This window comes from Erythrolamprus reginae, chromosome 4 (assembly GCF_031021105.1).
Source record: "Erythrolamprus reginae isolate rEryReg1 chromosome 4, rEryReg1.hap1, whole genome shotgun sequence".
Classification (NCBI taxonomy): domain Eukaryota; kingdom Metazoa; phylum Chordata; class Lepidosauria; order Squamata; family Dipsadidae; genus Erythrolamprus; species Erythrolamprus reginae.
This window is the reverse complement of record NC_091953.1, coordinates 51,384,863-51,405,269: the sequence shown is the minus strand read 5'-3', so window position 1 is coordinate 51,405,269 and position 20,407 is coordinate 51,384,863. Positions and strand designations below refer to the sequence as shown.

Below are 20,407 nucleotides of genomic sequence, written 5' to 3'. Positions count from 1 at the left end.
AAGCTCAAGATTCATGATTAGTGTTGGGTGAACCGAACTTGCAAAGTTCGGGCTCATGCCGAACTTTGCAGTGTTCGGCATCCCAAACCCAAACTTTTTTAAAAGTTCAGGTAAAGTTTGGGTTCGGGTTCGGCCGAACACCATGAAACACCACTGCCCGGGAGGAGAGTGGGGAATCCCATCGTGGGATTTCCCACCTCCTTTTGCTTGCGGCGCTGCAAGCAAAAGGAGGTGGGAAATCTCATGAAGGGATTCCGGGGGTGGGACTTTGATGTCACGGAGACTACTTCCTGGCCGGCCAAAATGGAGAGGAAGGAGTCTCCATGACATCAAAGCCCTGCCCCCGGAATCCCTTTGTGGGATTTCCCACCTCCTTTTGCTTGCAGCACCTCTGCGGCATCCTTTTCTGTAAAAATAAAATGAAGCAAAAGGAGATGGGGAATTCCCCACCTCCTTGTTTATTTTTACAGAAAAGGACGCCGCAGCGGCTTGGTGCAAGCAAATGTTCGGGTTCGGGTTTGGCGAACTCCCCTGAACTTTACGGCAAAGTTCGGGTGAGTTCACTGAACCCAAACTTCATTGGGTTCGCCCAACACTATTCATGGTAATACAGTTGTAGATGTTGTTTGCTGAAATTCTTTTCTCTACATATATAAATGGGAAGAAATATCAATAGAAGTGATACATTTTGAAGGTGGTTTTGTTGCCAAGATCCTGGCAACTTGAAAAAGGTGTGGTTTATGAGCAGATGGTCCTGTCATCATACATTTATTTTGCTTTCCCACAGTAGTGAGTCATCAATAACCACATTATTATTTTATTTTTCAGGACATAATTACAAACCATTATGTGCTTTAGGGAGGCTACCATTCTGTTGCCAGTTTTGCGATGTTCCTACATTTCCTGAAGGCTTAAAGCCCATTTCTTGTATAAGGGCTTGTTTGTTTGTTTGTTTGTTTGTTTGTTTGCTTGCTTGCTTGCTTGCTTGCTTGCTTGCTTGCTTGCTTGCTTGCTTGCTTGCTTGCTTGCTTGCTTGCTTGCTTGCTTGCTTGCTTGCTTGCTTGCTTGCTTGCTTGCTTGCTTGCTCCCATTGTTTCTCTCCTCCATTGGCTTTGGTGTTGGGTTTTTGTTTTTTGTTTTTTATTTTCTTTCGGGAAGTTTGTACAATCAGTTCTATTTGTAATGGCTCTTTTTTAATTGGGTTAACTGCTTTCTTGTTTATCAGCCAAACTGACCACTTGCTGCTCCAATTCTTCACATTTTAATGCAAATACATATTTAATTATTCTTTGGTTCAGGGGTGGCATTCATTTACCTTCCCTATCAGTTCGCAAATGTGAGCTTGCATGGCTACACATATGCATGCACACAGCCTCAAAATTGTGATGTGCAGGTGGGCAAGGCCACGTGCAGTCAGTGCTACCGGTTCGCATGATCCGGATAGATCACTGCTTTGGTTGGTGTAGAAAACATTTTTGCAGATCATCATGGCAAGTTACTTTCATTTAAACTTCACTTTTATTTCTTGATATATCACTGATAGGATATATTTATATTTATATTGGGGTTTTTTCTCAGATTGTCAAATGACTTGAGTATAATATATCAAATTAGATTATGTGGTAGGGTTTTTTTACATTTCTATGGCAAATTATATTGGCAAACACTCTTTAGTTAGTAGAATAACTATAATTACTCATTGTAATTTGTACAGTTTCAAAAATGTTTGTCTCTATATATGAAGACTGTTGGGTTCATTATTTCATGCACAAAAGAAAACTCAATTACTGATCATTGTTTCCCAAAACTTAGCTATCTAAGAAGCAAGCCATATATATTTTTAATCATACTACTATATTTCTCAGCTTCAAATTTGTATCTCTCTTTATGCACAAATAAAATACAGTAGGCATAAATTCTCTGAAGCTAACAATTTATATTGCTCTATTATATCACAGGAATGTTTCATAATTTCAAACTTTTATTAATTTTCTAAATACAATGTGGGTAAAAGGTAACTCTTATTATTGTGTCATTGATGTAACACCTCTATTGCAATATAATGTGAAGAGATATTGTGCTTTATAATAACTGCCAGGTTCATAGATTCTTATGTCCATAAAACATTTAATTAATGAAACTCAAATGTGTATAAAAACAATTTGTCCTGATTTACAGACTCTTTCATTTGAAAGCAGCTGCTTAATGTTCTTCTGAAAATCACAGCTTGGTTCTTTTAGTATTAACAAGCTATTATTGTGAATTATGTCCTTTCAAGGCATAAATTCGCTTAAAGTGTATCTAGAGAAGTTTATAAAATGCAAACTTAATATTGTAACATATGCTGTAAGATTTTTAACAAAGGCAGTTTTGTTTAAATGCATTTGTGCCTGGATCTCATAAATCTGGTTTTAGTTTCTTGTTTGTATGTGTTTTCCCTGTCATAAGAACTTGATTCTTCACTGAAAAAGTTAATGGACACTATAAAGAGATTTTAGTAGAGGTGGAAAGATGATTTAGTTCTAACCAGTGAAGGGCTACCAAAATTTTTACTACCACACTGTGGGCATGGCTTATACAAGACACCCTGCATTTTCTTTTGACATCTTTCAGTGCAAATTGGGTGCTCCTACTGCGTTTTCCCCCATCCAGGCAGCAGCCCACTCCTGGCTCTAACCCTGGACTTATTCTTGATATCGCCCCAAGCAATGTAACAGTAAATAAATAAGTAAATAAAAGCTTTAATAAGCTCAGCAAGCTGTGAAGAACGAAAGATACTTTATTTTCTGGAAAAAAAATCTGATTTATAAAATAGATTTTAAGAGTCCATTACATGCCTACATGTGACTGTTACGTAATTCTGAATTGCACAAGTACTTTCATTGTTCCTTGAATTCATGGTAACATTGTGCAAACATGTCTAAAACCTGCCTTAATTAATTCTTAATAATAAAAAGAGAAAGTGCTTGTGGCTTTAATCCAATACATGTGGCAGTTCAGTTCTTTATTGAAGTGTCTAAATATTATAAGCATGGGTAAGGTATTTCAAAATCAGCTGAGGAAATTTTGGGCAGAAGGCACCACTAGAGCCATAAAACACTCTTGGACATAGCTACCTTTCTCCCTTCACTTCATTTTCAATTGCAATAAAGATAGCATTATTGCATTCTTTTTCTTGTTTCACTTAAAAATATATATTCTAGATCCCTTTGGCTTTATCTTTCCCCCCCCAGTTTATTCTCCATTTATTCTTTACCTTTTCACAGTTAAGTTCTAACTCCACCTAAGACCAGCTATTGTTCTGGTTCAGGTCTAATGTTCCAGTAGAAACCAGGAGTTCCAGTCACTCCTTAGGCATGAATGCCAGCTGAGTGATCTTGAGCCAGCCCCTCTCTCTCAGCCCAACCCACCTCTCAGGGTTATTGATGTAGGGAAAATATGTATCTTCATCGCTTTCAGTTATTTATTAATAAAGACATGATGAAATATGTAAAGTTAAAAATCAATTAAACAGGATATATACAATCAGTTATTTTGCCTCCAGGCTCTCTTTTGGGCGAAAACATTGCTGGCTCAAAAGTGACACAGGTCAGTCTACTGTTTCTTATCAGACCAATTTGCTCCCTCGCCATTTTTAATTAGCTACAGATTGTCGCTCTAATGGTGTTAAATATTAATAATATTAGTTTAGTATTAGTATACAGTGGTACCTCTATCTAAGAATGCCTCTACTTAAGAACTTTTCTAGATAAGAACTGGGTGTTCAAGATTTTTTGGCTTCTACTTAAGAACCATTTTCTTCTTAAGAAACCGAGCCCAGAAAAAATTCCCAGGAAATTTGAGAGCAGCACGAAGGCCTGGCCAGTTTCCTGCCATTCCCCCTTTAATCCCTGCCATCTCGGGCTTTTGGGGGCTTCCAGAGCAGCCTTTCGGTGGTGCTTAAGGAGGCTTTGGCAGTCCAGAGCGAACGAAGCATTTCTTGTCACACATTCTTCCCTCTGAAAAAAATAAAATGTAAATGTATACACAAATACAAACACACACAAGTTCTGACAGAATTGTAGCCTCTTCCTTGGAAATATTAGATTTCATAGACATATCACAATATATTTGGGGCCTTTTGAAAGACCTGTAAAACACTGTCAAGAAACTACTTTAACATGGGAGGGTCTGTTGCATTTATAAAAAAAGACAGAAATGAATGCAAATTATTATCAGCATCAATACAGCACTGACCACATTCACCTTTGTACCGACCACAATCTTTTCTTTCTTTGTGATCAGAGAGGTTGTCTTTACCTTTTTATATGACTAGTTTCCTTTAAAATTTTTAGTCTATTTCCAAATTTTACTCTAGCAAAAAATAAGAGACTCATAAATATCAGTATTGATTGTAATGATTTATTGACTGCACCTCATTTGGATGATCTGAAATATAATTTTGCAGTATGTGCCATTATTATCCATGATACATTTGGGGTATGCTCATGAGTTCATGTAGTGATTTTGACATGTATTTTCTTTTCTAATTTGCTAGCTTTTCTCATTGCGATTGGTTTTATATTCTAAAACTATGGTATAAAAATGTATTTCTTTGTCTCGATACTTCCTGGTTTCTTTACTCATTATTTCATGGTTCCCAATGTCCCGTTATAGATACAAGTCTATAAGTAATTGTATTACCTAAGCACAAGCTGGTATGTCTTTTGGAAGAGAGGGTTTTCACCCTGAAAGATAAGCTTTGTATTATATGTATGAAAAAAATGGGATTTAATGACCCCATTAGTATGTGAATTCAGTGACTCTTTTCAATGAATCACTGTTTTTTCTCATAATGTGCTTGGTCTGACAGATAAAGTTTCAGACTGTTGCAATGAGAGTAGTGAAATGAGGGTAAGCCACATGCAGGAAAATGAACAGTAGAAATACATTACACACACAAACACACACACACACACAAACACATCAGTTATAAAACATTCCTAGTTGCATTTTTCCTGTTGCTCATGCACAAGAACGTTGATCATATTTATGTTCATTTGGAGAACACATTTATGAGAAAGCAAACATTTATCTTAATAAGAAACCTGAAATAAATACATTATATAGTTAAAAACATTGTATGAATGACAGCTCGGAGGAACTGAGTTAAATTTATTCATTCCACTTTTAAAAAAATTTAATTTCAGGTTGATCGCCAGTCACAATTCATTCAGGGTTATAGAGTTATATATCGACAGACATCAGGCCTAACTTCCCCTTCTGCATGGCAGACTGTGGAAGTCAATGTCCCCACAGAACGGAGTGCCATCCTTATCAATTTGAAAAAGGGGGTTACATATGATCTCAAGGTTCGTCCATATTTCAATGAATTTCAAGGAATGGACAGTGAATCAAAATCTGTACGTACCACTGAGGAAGGTAAGAAAATTATGAAAAGAATAATAATATGTTTGCAAATATTGAATATTCTATGCTACTGCATCTATGCATAAAGTTTTGCCATGCGGAAACAATATTTTCTTCACAATGTGTATCTACAATAGACAAAGCAGTCACTGAGAACTTTCTGAGTATATTAAAAGAGCTGTATTTGGTTTGATTGATTGATTGATTGATTGATTGGATTTGTCCTCTCCGTGGACTCGGGGCAGCTAACAACAGTGATAAAAACAGTATGTAGCAATCCAATAATAAAACAACTAAAAAACCCTTATTATAAAAACCAGACATACATACAGACATACCATGCATAAACTGTAGAGGCCCAGGGGGAAAGAATATCTCAGTTCCCCCATGCTTGACGGCAGAGGTGGGTTTTAAGGAGCTTACGAAAGGCGAGGAGGGTGGGGGCAATTCTGATCTCTGGGGGGAGTTGGTTCCAGAGGGCCGGGGCTGCCACAGAGAAGGCTCTTCCCCTGGGTCCCGCCAAACGACATTGTTTAGTTGACGGGACCCGGAGAAGGCCCACTCTGTGGGACCTAATCGGTCGCTGGGATTCGGGCAGCAGAAGGCGGTTTTACAACTCAGCAACCTCTCAGTACCTTTTTGCCAGTCTTTTTTTTAATATGATACCCTAGGAGTCTTGAGTTGAGAGAACACATATTTTTCTGAATGTCACATCTGCCATTTGATCCCAGGAAAATAAAACAAACCGCTTAGCTAGAACAGTCAGATTGACCCACATTGGATCTTGCAACATTATCCTGGAAATGTGTAATTGCTTTCATTTGGAGTAGATAAAGTTTATTATGAAGAAAAGCTTCAGCTATTCATATAAGAAATTTATTAACGTTTGTTTGTTTATTCAAATTCTATGCCACCCAATCCCAATGGGACTCAGGGCAGTTTACAATAATATAAAAATACAAATTACAATAATAAAAGAAGTCAGATATAAATGTTAAAACAATAAAAACCCAAATATAAAACCCATAACACAAACAATCTAATCAACACACATACATACCACTCAACACAATTCAGCCATGAAAGATGTAAATGTTCATGGCCCCCAGGCCTGCCAGCAAAGCCAGGTCTTCACAGCCTTTCAGAAGGCCAGTAGGGTGGGAGCAGTACAGACATCGGAGGGGGGGAGGGAGTTGGTTCCATAAAGCCCGGGCAAGCATAGAGAAAGCCCTTCCCCATGTCCTGCCAACCTGCATTGCTTAGTCGACGGGACCTGGAGAAGGCCAACCCTGTGCGATTTTATTGGTCTCTGGGAGGTATACGACAGGAGATGGTCCCATAAATAATCTGGTCCTAAGCCATAAACAATCATTATGTACCTTCCACATAATAGTACAATAAAAATTGCCATAAAATTAATTAACAATAGAATCAGGGTTGGTATTAAAATATTTCTTAGATATTTGTATTATCTTACCAGTTTCAGTGGTACAAATATGATAATGACCACTGTAATATTTAAGATGGTTTTAAAATGAAGTATAGATCTATATATACCAAAATAAGTGTATCTGGGCAGAGGTTTATTCCTAGTTAATTTTGGATAGCGATAAATATTATTTAATTCTTGCAGACAATGCCTCAAAATGATAAACATAGAAATACTATATAAAGGCTTGGGCATATATAGTTATTTTCACTTTCCTCATCTGTTCTTTGGCAACCTAACACTGGATAAAGGTTAAGGGGATATTCTGTGTTTAAATAATAATAATAATTATTATTATTATTATTATTATTATTATTATTATTATTATTATTAATTAGATTTGTATGCCGCCCCTCTCCGCAGACTCGGGGAGGCTCACAACAGTGATAAAAACAATATATAATGACAAATCTAACAATTAGAATCTAAAATAACAATAGTACATTTAAAAAATCTAAAAAGCAAGGAACCCCAATATAAAAAACATACATACAGTCCTATCATGCACAAAAACTACATAGGCAGGGGGTGATGTCTCAGTTCCCCCACGTTTGACGAGAGAGGTGGGTTTTAAGGAGTTTACGAAAGGCAAGGAGGGTATTTTTTAATTACTGAATGTGTGTGTGTGTGTGTGTGTGTGTGTGTGTATAATTGTTTAGTTTGTCATAAAAACTATCAGTATTATTCTTTTCTTTTGTTGTATAAATTATTGTATACTTTTAGTTTTTTCTGCTTTGTCTAACTGTCAAGTGCACCTTTTAAAAACATTTCTAACTTGTTCTATCTTGGCTGCCTTTTTTATAAGAAAGTGATCACTTAACTCTTTGCTTACATCTTAAAAGAATGTATTTATCATCACAAAATCTGTAATTACTGGATCAGCTACAATATCTGGATAAAATATCTCCAATGCAATATCTCTTTTAAAAAAAGGAGATGTCTTTGTAATCCTGATGAAATCTGTATGTCTTCCAGGTTAAGATCTATTTGTACACATACATGTGTACAAATAGATGTGTGTTCACAAGAAACAGAGAAATAAAAAACATAATAATGATCAAACAAATTGAAGACTATAATGATTTAAATGTATATTTATTTTCTTCAATTTGCTCTATGGGCTCTTACATTAAAAATAAAAACAAGAAAAATTGTTCTTCTAAAACTGTATGTTATTTGAAGAGTTGGTCCATTTTTAATTGGCATACAAGTCCAATAAATAAATATTGATTGATTGATTGTAACTGCTATTTTCCAGATAAGTAAAGCGGGTAATCTCACATCATTGTAGAGCAAAGCTTTTTAGGAATCTCTATGCATAGATATGTTACACTTGCAGTCTGCAGCAGTTGTGATATTAATATAACCTTCAGCCATTCTGCTTCTGGGTGTCTCCTTCATTACCACAAAAGACTATAACAAATTGTACTGTCAAATGTTAAATGCCAGGTGATGTTTTTTAAAACAAAAGCTTGCAGTATATCTATTTGCATAATATCCTATTTATAAACCTACCTGTTTTTTTTAAAGGAACAACCTTTGTTAATTAAAAAAAATGTCTAATTCTTCCATTTATATTTTTCAGGCAAAACTCCAAGATTTGTATGGTTTATTTTTCAGAAAAAAAGAGCAATCTTTTTATAAACATCTCATTTTATATTACCATGTTTCCCTGAAAATAAGACCCTTTCATATTTATTTATTTATATATATTTTGAACCCTGAAATAAGCGTTTGGCACTCAAAAGCCTCATTGAGCTTATTTTCAGGGGATGTCTTATTTTGGGGAAAACAAGGTATAACACTCGAGGTTGACTCAGCCTTCCATCCTTCTGGGCTGGGTAAAATGAGGACCCGGATTGTGGGGCCAATATGCTGGCTCTGTTAAAAAGTGCTATTGTTAAAATGTTGTAAGCCGCCCTGAGTCTAAGGAGAAGGGCGGCATAAAAATCAAACAAACAAATAAACAAACAAACAAATAAATAAATGTGCTTTTAATATACTTTTAATATAAAATGTTGAATAACAGTTTTGAAGATGTTTTATGAAATTCTTACTATTTTAGTACTAGAATGTACAGTACATTTCTATCAGCAAAACAGATACCTCAAAATGCTCCCCCAATCTTAAGTAAACAAATTTTAGAATAAATGCTTCCCCTGAAGCCTATCCTGCCTAATGATTTTGAAACAATAGGCCTCTAGCCCTATGAAAATAACAAATGAAATTCTGTTTTGTTCCATCTGAAAAAGATGAGTAGTGATTTGACCATTTTCATATCTGGGGAAAGGAGCTGAGCGATGGAATAATTGACATGTCGAGAAGTAGGCATAGTAATACCTACAAACCAGTAGCAAGGGAAATGAAAAAAAAGTTTTCAAATGATGGTTTTCATTGAAGTCTATTTAATAACAGCAACACCTGCCAATGAAGTATTTTAATTAATGCTGAGATAACTGTTACTATACTACTAGAATGGTACAGATAAAGGTTGAACTGTTAGATATTACTTACAGATGAATATAAGCAAGGATGCAAATTACATTAATTAATATAATTTGTATTCCTGTCTCTGCATTATAATTAACCAATTTGTTTGGACAGCAGGTAGGTTAATCTTCCGTCCCAAAGTTATTCAGTTTCCTTGACTGTAAGGCATGCAATCTGGGGTTCTTTTACTTTTATTTCACTATTAGAGTTTTATCCAAATATCTATTTTGAACTTCTGCAGATCTTCATGTTCTATCAAACCTACTGTATGTACTGGTTTCCTTTCAGCTACAATAAAAATCCATATTTCACGTCTTTCAATAGTTCTCTGCAAGTCCATAGCTTTAAGTTAGTTATTTTAACACCAGTTGTGTACATATCGCCATGACTCTTTTTCTATTTGTTCCATTTTTTATAGCCCCTAGTGCTCCTCCACAATCTGTTACAGTTCTGACTGTTGGAAACCACAATAGTACCAGTATCAGTATTTCCTGGGATCCACCTCCTCCAGATCACCAAAATGGAATTATTCAAGAATATAAGGTGAGACTAAAATGGAAGATAAAAAGAACACATATTGTCCATTATTTCCTCAAATAGTTCTTAGTACTGGAAATTTTACCTATACAGTTAAGTAAAAAATGAAGGCTATAAATAGAAAAACAACACCTTTTGGGGAATCTCTTATTTTATGGTGACCTATTGTACAACTGTGCTATTTATAGTATAGCTTGAGAAATAAAATATAAAGTTCCCGGGATCATAATGAGTTCTAAAATATCTGGTCATCCATATTAACCTGGGATTTTTACTTTTTTATAAATTTAGGGAACCTGAATGTGTCTTTTGCTAGTTATCCCTCAGTGTACTTTCTGCCTGTGTGTCAGCTTCAGGAAATAGACGAATTAAGTTCACTTACTGTCTCCTGTCTGTCTCCTGGCATACCCAACAGTACATGTTCAAATATATTAAATGCATTTAGTGGCAGCACAAGTTAGCTTTAGATAATCCTTCCTCTCCCTCCCTCCTTCCCTCTCCCCACTCTCTTGGGAGGGGATGCCTTTGAAGACAGCATTGACTCCTGGCAACTGCATGTTTTTGGGGAAGGGTTTTTGGAAATGGTTTGCCATTACATCCTTTCTGGCCAAGCAGAAACACATAAATGGGTGTCATTAGCGTGATTTGAACAATTTTGAGAATAATCACCTTATAATTGATATTACTTTATAGTATGTATAGAACATATATCTCTTCCAAAGGAACCAGGCAGAATGTGGTGTAGCCCTTGAGTATCAGGAGACATGTGAAATGACACTGCCTATTTCATTACAGTTTACAATTATAGTTTATAGAAACTATTATTTGATGCTTTCAGTGAAATGCTAACTGTATAGGATTCTCTCTTTTTTTCTATATATATGTAGTGTTACTTATTATTTATTAATGGTATTCTGTATTTTAAAATGTTTTGACTTGAACTTAGATCATAAATTATAGGTATACAAGATAAAATATAACAATAATAATCTTCTAATGTAAGGGAAATGTATATAATTTTAATGAAACTAAAATATATTCTGATTGTTCCTGATTCAACATAAGAAATAACTGTTATTTCATACTGAGGTCTAAATTGCCATCTGGTTTTTCAGCACCCTTTTTTTATTGGGAAACTATTCTTCATCTGTACAGATGCTTAAGCAAACACATTTTTATTTCCTCTGAGAAAAGAATAGACTGCTACAATATTATATTTGTCTACGACAATATTATATTTGTCTATTTTACAGTATTTGACAATATCATAGATCTGTTAGATCTTAGGAAGTTTCTAAAGCTGCTTTATGAACATGATTCTTTTCCAGTTACAAACTTCAGAATAACTTAGCAAAATATATTTTTCTTCTTTAGAATCCTACTGTCATGCAAATCAAACTAATTGTGACTACTTCACTGAAAAATCAGACAGAAATTAGATATTCCCCTTTAATTATCTGAATACATATAAGGTGTGTGATCAGAATTATTTTCAATTCAAGACATTGTTTGTTAATTATGAACAACATCGACAGACTATGAGTCTCTTTTGTTCAGAGGCTAGAAATCTCAGGTGACAAAAGTAACTTTATAGGTTTTTTTAAGGTACAAGAACTTAAGGGTCTTGGGCTAAATATCATATGTAGATATAATATTAGGAACTTCCTGAGCTCTAACAGATCTGTGATATTGTCAAATTTGACTACATAATTCAGACACAAAACTAGGTATCTTCATATCCAAATCAGAATTTGAATTACTTCCTTATAGTATTATTGTTGTTGTTGCTATTAGTGGAAATCTTTGGTTTGAGTAGTAAATCTGAATTCTTCTCTGGTTAATTATCTCTAATAGTTACTGTTTGTAATCTGAAATAACTGAAGGTGGGTAAAATTTGTCCTAGACATCAATGACTACTTCAGCTTCAACCACAACAATATACAAGCACACAATAGATACAAAACGTAATGTAACCTGCTCCAAAATGGATTGCAGAAAATACAACTTCAGCAACAGTGATCAATGCCTACAATACACTACCTGACTCTGTGGTTTCTTCCCCCAAACCCCAAAACTTTAACCTTAAATCATTTACTGTTGACCTCACCCCATTCCTAAGAGGTCTGTAAGAGGTGTGCATAAGTGCACTAATGTGCCTACCATCCCTGTCCTAACATCCCCTTTTATTTGTATCCATTTCATGTATACTCATCATCTTCAGGCTGGTGTTTCTGTCCTTCTTCTAAGGTGAACACTGCGAGACCTAAGCTGCCTTCCTTCTATAAATACTGGTGGCTGGGTGTTCTATTTATAGAAGGAAGGCAGCTTAGGTCTCGCAGTGTTCGCCTTAGAACAAGGACAGAAACACCAGCCTGAAGATGATGTGTGGGACCTCATCGAAACGTCGCCAGAAATTTCCAAATGCTACACGGGAAGAAACCCGAATACAGTGATCCCCCGGGTATCGCGATCCCGATCATTGCGAACGGGCTAAATCGTGATTTTTCAACCCGGAAAACACCATCTGCGCATGCGCGCCTTTTTTTATGGCCACGCATGCGTAGATGGGGTCGGGCAGATCAGCTGCTGGGCGGCTTCCCTGGGTCTTCCCCCTCTTGCTGGCAGGAGGGCGAGAAGCCCCCCCCAGCACCCGCTTGCCCGCCGTTCGCCGCTCGCCCGCCCTTCGCCCGGCCACCCGCCGTTCGCTCGCTGCTCACCCGGCAACCCGGGTTCGGGGGGGTGCTGGCAAGCCCCCCATGCCGGTGGCGACGTTTTAAAACAGCCGCGCGGCTTCCCAGCTGAGTCCTGAAGCGAACTTCCGCGTTTGGCTTCGGGACTCAGTTGGGAAGCCGCGCAGCTGTTTTAAAACGTCGCCGCTGGCATGGGGGGCTTGCCAGCACCCCCCGGACCCCCAACCCGGGTTTGGGGGGCTGCTAGGAAGCCCCCCATGCCGGCGGCAACGTTTTAAAACAGCCGCGCGGCTTCCCAACTGAGTCCCGAAGCCAAACGCGGAAGTTCGCTTCAGGACTCAGCTGGGAAGCCGCGCGGCTGTTTTAAAATGTTGCTGCCGGCATGGGGGGCTTGCCAGCACCCCCCGGACCCCCAACCCGGGTTTGGGGAGCTGCTAGGAAGCCCCCCATGCCGGCGGCGGCGTTTTAAAACAGCCGCGCGGCTTTCCAGCTGAGTCCTGAAGCGAACTTCCGCGTTTGGCTTCGGGACTCAGTTGGGAAGCGGCGCGAGCGAGTGGCGCGAGCGAACGGCTTGTCCGCCTGCCTGCCCGCGCGCCCGCCACTCGCCCACCCTTCGCCCGCCCACGCCGTTCGCTCGCGCCGCTTCCCAGCTGACTCCTGAAGCGAATTGGCTTCAGGACTCAGCTGGGAAGCGGCGCGAGCGAGCGGCGCGAGCAGATGGTGTTTTTACTTCCGCCGCAGCAGCGAGGAGCCGAAGATTGGGGTTTCCCCACCGCCCACGCAAACTCCTCGCTGCCGCTCGCCCACCCTTCGCCCGCCCACGCCGTTCGCTCGCGCCGCTTCCCAGCTGAGGCCTGAGGCCTGAGGCTACCTGTATCCGTGAAAATCTACGAAAACACACACACACACACACACACATATATATATATATAAATGGGACACACACACAAAACTATATATTAAAAGGAAAACAAAAAAAATTAAACTAACAAGCTAATATATTATAGACTAAGGGTTAAAAATCTTAGTAATAAAATGTAAGAGTCTACCGCGTGTAACATTTCACCAACCATACTCAACATGTAGTTCTCAATGGAACTGCATCTACATGGAGGGAAGTATGCAGTGGGGTATCCCAAGGCTCTGTTTTAGGCCCAGTTCTCTTCAACATCTTCATCAATGATTTGGATGAGAGGATAGATGGGGAACTCATCAAAGTTGCAGACAATACCAGGCTAGCAAGAATAGCCAACACTCTAGAGTATAGGCTGCAGATACAGAAGAATCTTGACAGACTTGAACATTGGCCACGCTATCGAACAAAATGAAATTCAATGGTAAAAAGAATAAGGTTCAACATTTAGGCAAGAAAAACAAAACACAGAGATACAGTGTATGTGGTGTCTTGCTCAATAGTAATACCGTTCCAGGACCCCTCGCGAAGATCGATTTTTCGCGAAGTAGCGGTGCGGAAGTAAAAACACCATCTGCGCGTGCGCAGATGGTGTTTTTGCTTCCACTGCCGGCCGCCCTTCGCCCGCCCACCCCGTTGCTCGCGCCTGGGGTGGCGCGTTGCTGGGGAAAGCGCGCGCGCTTGGGGACTCCCTAGGTCCGCTCCCCAGCTGGGGAGCGGACCTAGGGAGTCCCCAAGCGCGCGCGCTTTCCCCAGCAACGCGCGCGGGGTGGGGACTCCCTCCCCAGCTGGGGAGCGGACCTAGGGAGTCCCCAAGCGCGCGCGCATTCCGCAGCAACGCGCGCGCGGTGGGGACTCCCTCCCCAGCTGGGGAGCGGACCTAGGGAGTCCCCAAGCGCGCGCGCATTCCCCAGCAACGCGCGCGGGGTGGGGACTCCCTCCCCAGCTGGGGAGCGGACCTAGGGAGTCCCCAAGCGCGCGCGCTTTCCCCAGCAATGCGCGCGGGGTGGGGACTCCCTCCCCAGCTGGGGAGCGGACCTAGGGAGTCCCCAAGCGCGCGCGCATTCCGCAGCAACGCGCGCGCGGTGGGGACTCCCTCCCCAGCTGGGGAGCGGACCTAGGGAGTCCCCAAGCGCGCGCGCATTCCCCAGCAACGCGCGCGGGGTGGGGACTCCCTCCCCAGCTGGGGAGCGGACCTAGGGAGTCCCCAAGCGCGCGCGCTTTCCCCAGCAACGCGCGCGGGGTGGGGACTCCCTCCCCAGCTGGGGAGCGGACCTAGGGAGTCCCCAAGCGCGCGCGCATTCCGCAGCAACGCGCGCGCGGTGGGGACTCCCTCCCCAGCTGGGGAGCGGACCTAGGGAGTCCCCAAGCGCGCGCGCATTCCCCAGCAACGCGCGCGGGGTGGGGACTCCCTCCCCAGCTGGGGAGCGGACCTAGGGAGTCCCCAAGCGCGCGCGCTTTCCCCAGCAACGCGCGCGGGGTGGGGACTCCCTCCCCAGCTGGGGAGCGGACCTAGGGAGTCCCCAAGCGCGCGCGCATTCCGCAGCAACGCGCGCGGGGTGGGGACTCCCTCCCCAGCTGGGGAGCGGACCTAGGGAGTCCCCAAGCGCGCGCGCATTCCCCAGCAACGCGCGCGCGGTGGGGACTCCCTCCCCAGCTGGGGAGCGGACCTAGGGAGTCCCCAAGCGCGCGCGCATTCCCCAGCAACGCGCGCGGGGTGGGGACTCCCTCCCCAGCTGGGGAGCGGACCTAGGGAGTCCCCAAGCGCGCGCGCTTTCCCCAGCAACGCGCGCGGGGTGGGGACTCCCTCCCCAGCTGGGGAGCGGACCTAGGGAGTCCCCAAGCGCGCGCGCATTCCGCAGCAACGCGCGCGGGGTGGGGACTCCCTCCCCAGCTGGGGAGCGGACCTAGGGAGTCCCCAAGCGCGCGCGCATTCCCCAGCAACGCGCGTGCGGTGGGGACTCCCTCCCCAGCTGGGGAGCGGACCTAGGGAGTCCCCAAGCGCGCGCGCATTCCCCAGCAACGCGCGCGGGGTGGGGACTCCCTCCCCAGCTGGGGAGCGGACCTAGGGAGTCCCCAAGCGCGCGCGCTTTCCCCAGCAACGCGCGCGCGCTGGGAAGCAGAGTTAGGGTGTCCCCAGGCTCGCGCGCACCGCCCGCCCGCCCACGCTGTTGCTGGCTCCGCTTCCCAGCTGGGAGGCGGAGGTGGGGTTTCCCGCGCGCGTGCCGCCCGCCCGCCCACGCCGTTGCTCGTGCCGATGCTGTCTTACCAGGGCAAGAGGGGGAAGACCCAGGGAAGCCTCTGCCCGGCGGGGAAACTCCACCATCTACGCATGCGTGGAAGGGCACGCATGCGCAGATGGTGGAGTTTACTTCCGGGTTGAAAACTCGCGATATGGCGTTTCGCGAAACTCGAGATCGCGAAACTCGAGGGATCACTGTAACTGGAAGAGGGATCTTGGAGGCCTGGTGGACAGTCATTTAAATATGAACCAGGAGCATGCTGGTACTGCGAAAAAAGGCAACACAATTCTAGGCTGCATAAACAGAGAAATAGAATCAAGATCGTGTGAAGTGTTAATGGCACTTTATAATGCCTTGAAATACGCATCCAGTTTTGGTCACCACAATGTTAACAAGATGTTGAGATCCCAGAAAGAGTGCAAAGAAGAGCAACAACGATGTTTAGGAGACTGGAGGCTAAAACATAAAGAACTGTTGTTGGAACTGGGTCTAGTCTGATGAAAAGAAGGACTAGGGGTGACATGATAGCAGTGTTTCAATATCTCAAGGCTGCCACAAAGAAGAGGGAGTCAAGCTATTCACCAAAGCACCTGAGGGCAGGACCAGAAGCAATGGGTGGAAACTAATCAAGGAGAGAAGCAACTTGGAACTAAGGAGAAAATTCCTGACAGAACAATTAATCAGTGGAAGAACTTGTCTCCAACACACGAAGTTTTAAAAAAGAGATTGGATAACCATTTGTCTGAAATAGTGCAGAGTATCCTGCTTAAGCAGGATGTTGGACAAGAAGACCTCCAGGGACTTTCCAACTCTGTTATTCTATTCTATTCTATAAATATTATTTTAGAATACACAAGGTGAATATAATGCAGACCTGGACAAAGGGCGGCCCGGGGGCTGGATGCGGCCCACCCACTGTCTGTGATCAGCCCGCAGAGGTTGGAAGGAAGGAGAAATGGAGGAAGGAAGAAGAAATGGAGGGAGGGAGGGAGGAGAAAGGGAGAGAGGGAGGGGAAATTCTCTTTCCATCCAAAAATCCAATAAATGCTCATTTTTTAATTGTTCATTTGTTTCATTGGCCTTTCCAAGAAATTTAAAGCAAACCCCCCCCCACCCCATCTCTCAGAGAAAAAAAGGGGAGGAGGAGGAAGAAGAGGAATCCAAAGCTACTTTCAGGCAAAGCCTCCACTATGTTTTCTCAACTGACAATGTAGGTCAGTTGAAGAGAGGCAGCTGAAAGGAATATTTTGAAAGAGAAGTAAAGAACTGCCCAAAAGCAGAAATAAAAGGCAGAGAAAATCAGAGAGGCAGAAGCTTCTATCCATCTGGAGAAGGAAGGAAGGAAGGAGAAATGGAGGGAGGGAGGGAGGGAGGAAGGGGTGGGCAATTAATTTATGATTATAATATAATTAATTCAGTTCTACCCAATAATATACAGTATTGGGTAGAACTGAGTTAATTATATCAATCCGGCCCTCTAAAACCATCCCAATTTCTCATGCGGCCCCATGGCAAAATTAATTGCATACCCCTGATATAAAGTACCCTTTTAAAATAAAACTAATTACTACTGTAAAGATATAGCTTATAGGTATGTATTTTATTTTGTTCTGTTTTAATATCAAATAATATCTTCAATAAATTTCCAAAATAAATTATTCCCTTTTGCAATACACATTATCCTTAAAAGGGAGAGAAAACATGCTAGATCCAGATAGAAATTATTCTTGTTTTCTCAGGCAAAGTTAAATGTTTTGTCATATTTTTTCAAATACCTCTGTATTCCAGATATGGTGCTTGGGTAATGAAACAAAATTCCATATCAACAAGACTGTTGATGCAGCTATCCGGTCTGTAATTATTGGAGGCCTATATCCAGGGATTCAATACAGAGTGGAAGTTGCAGCAAGTACTAGTGCTGGCACTGGAGTTAAAAGTGAACCACAACCTATAATAATCGGTAAGTGAATACCTATGGCCTGCCACTCTATTTAATGTAATTACATTTTTCTATGCTTTCTATGAATCCTGACTGAAAATATAAAATAGTGTGTGGTTGAATGTTTTCTTAGAAATTTTTCTAAAGCTAAAATAGAGAAGTATCTGTATTACAAACATCAATTATTGTGTGAAAATAACATTACATTATGAATTTTTCATTTCACCAGTTTGATGGATTTATAGAATAGCTAACAAAAGCTTTTTCTTCTGCCTGTTTGGATTACTATATTATTTCCTTATTTATGCTACTGATGCCCAAGGCCATGTTTAAAGTGTGTTATATGAGCATTTGAGATTTACTGTTTATCAATTATTCTGAGCAGATGGTCTTTTCTGTTTTCTGCCAAAATACAAGGAGGTTTGAATCCAGATAAAGGGAAAAACTGATAAATATCAAGTCTCTCTTTTAAAGTTTTGTTTTTGTTAATAATACTAAATTAATTTCATGACCTGAGGCAAGCCTAAAAGCTCACCTTTAGAAACTTTTCAGTGATATACAATAGTGCTTAAAAGTTTGTGAGCCTATTTTAATTTTCAATATTTCTAATAAATATAACCCATAATGTGATTGTTATCCACACGTGTCCTAAAAGTAGATTTTTAAAAACCCAGTTAAGCATATTAGTCAAATATTTTACACCTGTTCATTTTTAATTGAGAAGAATGATCCAAAGCAACTTCTTTTTTGTGTAGCAAAAGTATGTGAATTATTGTTTCAGTAAATGGTCTGCACCCTTTCATCAACTGAGGCAGCAATACAGGGTGCGTTCCAAAAGTAATGCAATTATTTTTCAAAGTAATTTATTGAAAAGATTTGCACAAACACTTAAAATTCTTCAAAATACTGTCCTTGGACTCTACATATTTTTTCCAGCAACTCTGCCATGACCGGTACGCACCCTGGAAGGCATCTTCGGGGACCTCTCGCAAGGTCTTCGTCACGGCTGATTGGATCTCTTCTATAGACAAAAAACAGGTTCCTTTCAGGGCTGCCTTATTCCGAGGGAACAAAAAGAAGTATGCTGGGGTGACGTCAGGACTATAGGGGGGGTGGGGCAGTGTTGGCACCTGGTGTTTGGCCAGAAACCCACGGACTCATAGCGCATTGTGGCAAGGTGCGTTGTCGTGATGGAGTTGCCAGGTAGTGGAGACATCTTTTCTCGTCCTGATGACCATTTTTCGGAGTCTTTCCAGCACATCCACATAGTAGGCAGCGTTAACTGTTGGTGTACCACTCAGAGCTTTGGCGTTTTGTTTCTGGGTCATATTCAAAAACCCAGGTTTCATCACCAGTGATGATGTTGTCCAAATAATCAGGTTCAATTTCTATATGTTGCAAAAGTTCACTTGAAATTTCTGCTTGGTTGGTCTATTTGTGACACGGTCGGTGGGCAGAGGTTTACAATATCTGATGTCCTGCCGCTTCCACAGCTTGGAGAACACTGAGACAAAGCTTAGCGTCCCCCTCCTACTCCAAGTGCTTCAGTCCCACTCTGACCAATAGGAGCGGCACGGGAAATTCAATTGCATTACTTTTGGAATGCACCCTGTATGTTCAGGTGATATTTTGATTAACTGTTGATAAATCATGCACATCAGTTTGGAGGCTTTTTTTTTCTTGTAACATTGTACCCCCAACTTCTTCCCCTCTCTCTTTTTTTAAATCCATAATAATTGCCTAAATATCCATTCAAATAATCCCTTCCCCTGCTACTTTGCTTATCCCCAATACATGTATCCTTGCCTTATTCTTTTTTTCCCACTGTAAATCCCAGTGTAATAATCATAAAATTTAGTATAATCATAATGCTCAAAGTAATAATTAGTCGGTCCATCTTCAAAGTCTTCTTCCCTTATATCTTTATCATTTTCCAACTCCTCCTCCACCTGCTCCTCTTCTTGTGTCAAGGCCTCTTTACTTTCTTGTTTTTTGTTCTTTACAATCACATTTTCAAAATATTTGCTGTACTCAAGAGCTCTCTCAACATTTTTTTCAAATTTTTTCTTCATAGTCCTGGTGACTTTGATTAGCAATGGTGTATGCCCCTAGCTTTTCTTTCCCAACTTTTTGGAAAGTTGATTTCCTACATAGACCTTGTGCGGTGGGCGAGACTTCACACTCACATGTTCCAATGGGGCCTATTTCCACATTAACGAGCGAGGACCAGCCATTCCAACACCAAGATACAGGTACTGGCAGCAGTCCTTTAGTCCCTGCACTGATGGTCCTTCCCAACCATTCATAGGAGCTGCCTCTTCGAAGAGCCCACTCAGGTGACTATCATCACAGATGCCAGTCTGTTCACATGAGGAGCTCACACCAGTCCTAGATGACTCAGGGATGTTGGAGCCCACTGGACTTGACCAATGCCAACATAAATTTGTTGGACCTTCAAGCCACACACCTGGCCCTCCAACATTTTGAGGGACTGGTGAAGGACTCCCATGTCCTCATATTGACGGACAAGGTGACCACCCATCAGGGAGACATGAGGTCTAGATGAAGGAGGCGGAGAGGCTCAAACTATGGGCGGAGCTGCATGCGTGATCGATTGAAGCAGAACATGTTTCCGGCTCTGAAATGTGCAGAGTTGAGACAAGCCACTAAAGATCATGCAAAATGGTGCCTGTACTT

At 41.6% G+C, this 20,407-nt stretch overlaps 1 protein-coding gene across 2 annotated transcripts in view; it reads left to right on the top strand.

Annotated features, from left to right (window-relative positions):
• Positions 1 to 20,407, top strand: part of ROBO2 (roundabout guidance receptor 2) — a 434,310-nt gene that overhangs the window by 350,965 nt on the left and 62,938 nt on the right. For both annotated transcript variants that reach the window (XM_070750263.1, XM_070750262.1), the window contains 3 exons: positions 5,190 to 5,421; positions 9,807 to 9,931; positions 17,560 to 17,731. In XM_070750263.1, coding sequence (XP_070606364.1) covers positions 5,190 to 5,421; positions 9,807 to 9,931; positions 17,560 to 17,731 — 529 coding nt within the window. The remainder of the gene's footprint in view (positions 1 to 5,189; positions 5,422 to 9,806; positions 9,932 to 17,559; positions 17,732 to 20,407) is intronic.